Genomic DNA, 5,000 nt, shown 5'->3' with positions numbered 1-5,000 from the left:
CGTGCGAAGCCACGACCAGCTGGCCCCGCCCCCACAGGAAGTGGACGGAGGCGGGGGAAGAGGAGGCGGGGCCAGACGCAGTCAATCCGCCGTGGAGGTCGCCCAAGGGCTCCGCCCCTTCGTCCAGGTCACGCCGCTCTCCCCGGGCTCCCACCGCTCGACTCCTCCGTCCCAGATGCGGTCCACCTCCACCTCGGGGTTGGAGCAGGAGCGGGTGGAGGAAGGGCGGGCGGGGAGGGCGGAGCGGGCGGGGGTCCAGCGCCAGGCCCAGCGACTCGCCGGCGTTTACGGGAACCGCTCGCGGCGCCGCCCCCCCGTGCCCCTGGAAGGCGCCCAGCAGCTGGTGCTGCTGTACCCCAACAGCCCCGCGGTGCAGTACCACCCGGTGCTGCCATCCTTCCCCCTGAGCTACCTGCCGGACCGCCATGCCTACCTGCCGGACCGCCATGCCTACCTGCCGGACCGCCATGCCTACCTGCCGGACCACGTGGCTGTGTCGTCGCTGGAGCGCTTCCCGCAGTTGCGGAGGCGGGACTACGTGATGGCGGAGGGTCCGCATCGCCCGGCGTTCTACCCGCTGGCCCACGACTCGGCCTCGCTGTCGCCCATCCGGAGGAACCTTCGCCCGTCCGGCTCGGGCGGGCTGGGGCCGACCCGGGTGTACCCGCCGGGGGGCGTCGGAGCCCGTCTGCTGGACTTCGGGCGGACGGAGGTGGGCCACTACAGCGACGACTCCAACTTCCTGCCGGGGCTGCCGCGCCGCGTGCCCAGCCAGCCCGACGTCAAGTTCCACCTGGCGCGGGGCTCCAACCCGGCCTCCGAGTTCCGCCCGCTGGGGTACTACCCGCACCTGACTCGCCCCTCCCGGCCCACCTACCTCCCCCTCAGCTCCTCCCCCCTGCCCGAGCGACCCGCCTCGCTGTGCCTGATGGCGGCCGGCGCCGGGAGCTACAGCGACTCGGACCCGGAGGTGTTCTACCCCTACTACTGCCCGGCTGCCCCGCCCGGACAGGTGGGACGCTCCGGCGGACCGGCCCGGATGAGGTTCTCCTCCGGGAGCCTCCAACTGGACGAGGAGGAAGAGGGGGAGGAGGGGGGAGAGGAAGAGAAGGAGCGGGAACCGAAGGGAGATGGGGGGAGGAAAGACGGAGGAGGTGTGGAGGGGAAGGTGGTGGGAGGAGGGGGGAGAGAGGCTGCAGGGGCAGAGAGACGGACTGAGGTCACTCTGTAGGGGAGGTTGAGTCTCACCTCCTTTTCTGCTTTTTCGGGGGAAGTCGTCGTGTCGTCGGTGTGGGTTCGGTCGCGGCTCGGGATCGGCGGTAAAACGTTCAACAAAATAGAAATAAGTAACTTTGTACTTTAGTTCTTGCCATTTATACCTCATCGGCGGAAATTGACTCATTCGTGACTTTCAAGGGTTAATGTTTGTAAAAACATTTGAAGGACCTCCGGATGCCCCCGACACGGCCATTTAAACGTTCCGTTACCGAGCTCAGAAATTAAACCTGCAACAGGCAGTGGGCGGCATCGGGGTTCGCTTCCTCCCCCCCAAAAAAATCGACCTTTCGCTCAATTTAAATAAATGGAAGGAGGCTGCCGATGCTGTCAGAGCTTTTCAGGGTTTGAGTTCGTATTCAGGGAGAAGACTCGTGTGGTTTGTGAGATTCAGTGGGAACCTGTGTACGTGGACGTGGTGCGATGAGTAACTGTGCGTTCAACGCTGCATATCCTTGGATATTTTTGTGTGATTTGAATTCTGTCAATAAATAATATTAAAACATGATTCTAATTTACACTCAAGTCTGTGATCTGTACTTTATATTTCCACCTCCTACAACTGGACTACACAACACTGTCAGCTATGTTGCAACCCTCATATTTGCCTTTATTAAAATATTGTATATCGTATTATGTTTAGTATTTCTAGGGGTGTTATACAGACATTTTGAAATATTATACCAAATATTTTTTTCTATTATAAATTTTGATTTGTAGTATTTTTAAATATATTTTACTCATAATCCTAAGATACCATTGACAATTATTCAGTCTAGTGAGTAAAGTAAAAGGTACTTTTAATATGAAATAATAATATTTAGTATTTTAACATACATGATATCAAACACATCTGCTTCTATTATCTTAGTATAATATTTCCTCGTGACCATAATTAAAAAAATATTGAATAAATAAAAACAACTTGACCCCGTTTGTATCAGAATCAAACTTAAATATTTATTTCATAAAACTCTAAATCCCCCTAAAAAAAACAACAAAAAAGGTGTAAATTTCTCTAAAATCTTTACATCTTCCATTCAACACCCCCCCCCCCCCCCCGCCCAAAAACAAAAAAATAAAATTAACATAACAGAAACAGCGTTGAGCATCCCTTGTGATATATAAAAAGATGAACAAATACAATGAAGCATTATAGTGTCTTTGGTAAAAAACAACAATATTCAGGTCTTTCCGTCACAGCTCGAGTTCAGGTTTTTAAAATGGTGTTTTCTTTCCCCCAAAATACTACATTAAGGTGTATTTTAATATCTGAAAAGTATTTGTGGAAATCACACGGTTACCTTGGTTACAGAAACATATTTCCTCACTGAGGGGATTTACCCCCGGCTGTGTTGTACCTTTCTTGTTTTTTTAATAATATCGTTATTCTCCTGACGTTATTCCAGTAAACGCAGCAGAAATAAAATAAAATACTAAATAACATTAAATGAAGCCCGATGGAAAGGGAGGTGGTGTGATGGTTCCTGCCATAGAGCCTTTGAGCAAGGCGCCAAAACGCTTCGCACTGTAACAGACAAATGTTTATTGCTATTCGCGTGTTCGCCGTCGGGGGGGAATCCAGCGCGGGAGTCCGGGCGAGCTCCGTAACCAAGGCAACCGCCGGAGCTCGCGTAACTAAAGGGCGGAGCTGAGCCGGCCGGTCCTGCTCCGACACGGCAGGTTGCTCATCTACTTCCTGTTGCTTATTGTTGGCACAGAAGAAGGATTGTAGTTCCATTCCATATGACCCCCCCCCCCCCGGAGCTGTGGTAGACCCGTTACCGTAGCAACAACGATATAAACGTGGAATATTGGCAGGAAGTGCTATGGAGCGAAACATGACCTTAAAAAAAAAAAAAAAAAAGGCAACGCAGTATAAAAAAAAATAAAACAAAATTAAATTAAAAATTAAAACAACGCGTGATTACGCCTGGCAAGGACTTTTATTTTGAAGCATAACTAAGAAAGTCCGTTTTTCCTTTTTAAAACCATAATTTAAGTCAAAACTGCAAATAATTACGCTCGTTTACATAGATTGTACCTCGGAATTTAGTGATAAAAGTGACGTTTGTTTATTAAAATGGACGCAAAATAAAACTTCTCGCCTGGGTTTTTTTTGAAAGAAAGAAAAAGATTTTTTTTTAAAAACGACTTTTGGGGATTTCTCCTCCTCTTTGACCAGCGCAACTGAAATAACCTTTTTTAATTGAACGTTGCGCGGGGAAAAATACGAAATTATAAGCAGGAAAAAAAAGAAACAAACAAAAAAAAAACCCTAAAAAACAAACAATCTGATTTGGATATTGCAACGGCGCAGATAGAAAAGAGAAAATTTGGTTGAAATTTTAACGTTTTCGTCCTATGTTCAGAGCGTTTCCTCAACATCAGTGGACTATTTACAGTATATATATATATATATATAGAGTATATATTACAGAGTATCTGTGTGTGTGTGTTGAGGAGGTATTGCACAGCAAAACTCCATTTCCCATCATGCACCAGTCTTCAGAGACACTGTCTCACTCTCGCTCTGTCTGTCTGTCTGTCTCTCCTTCCTTCCTGAAACGACAGGATTCCCTCGTTCCTCACGTCTTCCTTTGTTGTTTTGTTTAGTTGGTGGAGAACCTGCGGGCGAGCGACAGACGGTAAACATGGGGGAGAGGGGGGGGGGTGGGGGGAGTGAGGGGGAGGAGGGAGAGGGGGTGGAGGGGGGGGAGAGAGAGAGAGAGAGAGAGAGATGGGGGAGAGAGGGGAGGAGGTAGAGAGAGAGAGACAGGGGGGAGGGGGGGAGGGGGAGATTTCTGGTGAATTATCTTTGGTTTTTCAGGATCATTTTGGAAGTTTGTAAAAAGTTTGAAAAGATCAAAGTACAAATCGTCCAACATGGCCGCCAAAACATCCCTCCATTGAGGTGTGAAGCCTTGAGGAGTCTGATCATGGTCTGACCCCAAAATGACAATTCACTGTTATTATTGTTTACAAAATTTTAATTTATTCCAGTCCAATATGGCCGCCAAAATATCACTCATTTGAGGTTTATGACCAGGAAATGAATGGAAGACCGGTCATGTAGTTTTGCTGTCCAATACGGCCACATACCGTGAATACCCATAAAGAGTGAATTTCATGATATAGTTTGTTACTCTAACCCGGTCCCATATCCACTTTTTGTCCGATTGCATTCAATTATTATGAACCCAATAAGGCCGCCAAAATATAACTCAGTTGAGGGGCACGGATGCGATAATCGTAACAACGGATGATGAAGATGTTAACGAGTAGCTACGGGGCCACCGCAGTCAATGTTGGATCTACTGTGGCCGCCAAAAATCCAACATGGCCGCCAAAGTATCACACAACCGAAAGAGAAGAGCGCAAAACGCCCTCACTTCTGGAAGCGGGCGATGATGTGCGTGACCATGCGGTCGGTGATGCCGGGGCAGACGTCCTCCGCCAGGCGGATGTTCCTCTCCAGCTCCTCGATGGCCAGGCGCTGCTCCGAGCGCTCCTTGTGCTGCTGCTTCAGCTGCGGGGAACAGGGGCGCCACATCAAAACAGCAGGCGACCGCGGGGGGGCGGGGGTCACAGAAACAACATGACGTAGAGCAAGCGGCGGCGCACGTCGGAGGTACCTCTGTGAAGACGGGCGAGATGACGGTCGTCAGGCTGGTGGATTTACTGAGCTGGTCCTGAGCCTGAAACGACAACATTTAAATACTGAG

At 49.7% G+C, this 5,000-nt stretch overlaps 2 protein-coding genes across 4 annotated transcripts in view; one reads left to right on the top strand and one right to left on the bottom strand.

Annotated features, from left to right (window-relative positions):
- The window catches only part of LOC307247452 (FERM domain-containing protein 7), a gene marked incomplete at both ends in the record, with an annotated part of 11,357 nt that extends 10,126 nt beyond the window's left edge, over positions 1–1,231 (top strand). Inside the window, one exon of the mRNA XM_080023605.1 lies at positions 1–1,231. This exon is cut by the window's left edge and continues 47 nt beyond it. Within this exon, the coding sequence (XP_079879731.1) occupies positions 1–1,231 (1,231 nt within the window).
- Positions 1,232–2,371: 1,140 nt separating this feature from the next.
- The window catches only part of stk26 (serine/threonine protein kinase 26), a gene marked incomplete at its 3' end in the record, with an annotated part of 23,584 nt that continues 20,955 nt past the window's right edge, over positions 2,372–5,000 (bottom strand). For 2 of the 3 annotated variants that reach the window (XM_080023787.1, XM_080023788.1), the window contains exons 10-12: positions 4,911–4,973; positions 4,668–4,804; positions 2,372–3,903 (exon numbers count right to left, since the gene is read on the bottom strand). In XM_080023787.1, the coding sequence (XP_079879913.1) occupies positions 3,888–3,903; positions 4,668–4,804; positions 4,911–4,973 (216 nt within the window). Of the gene's footprint in view, positions 3,904–4,663; positions 4,805–4,910; positions 4,974–5,000 lie in introns of those variants that run through there. The other variant, XM_080023789.1, reaches the window with a different exon arrangement.

The sequence above is a fragment of the Zeus faber genome, assembly GCF_960531495.2.
Source record: "Zeus faber genome assembly, chromosome: 22".
Classification (NCBI taxonomy): Eukaryota; Metazoa; Chordata; class Actinopteri; order Zeiformes; family Zeidae; genus Zeus; species Zeus faber.
The sequence above is the reverse complement of the archived record's forward strand: the minus strand, read 5'-3'. Positions and strand labels throughout refer to the sequence as shown.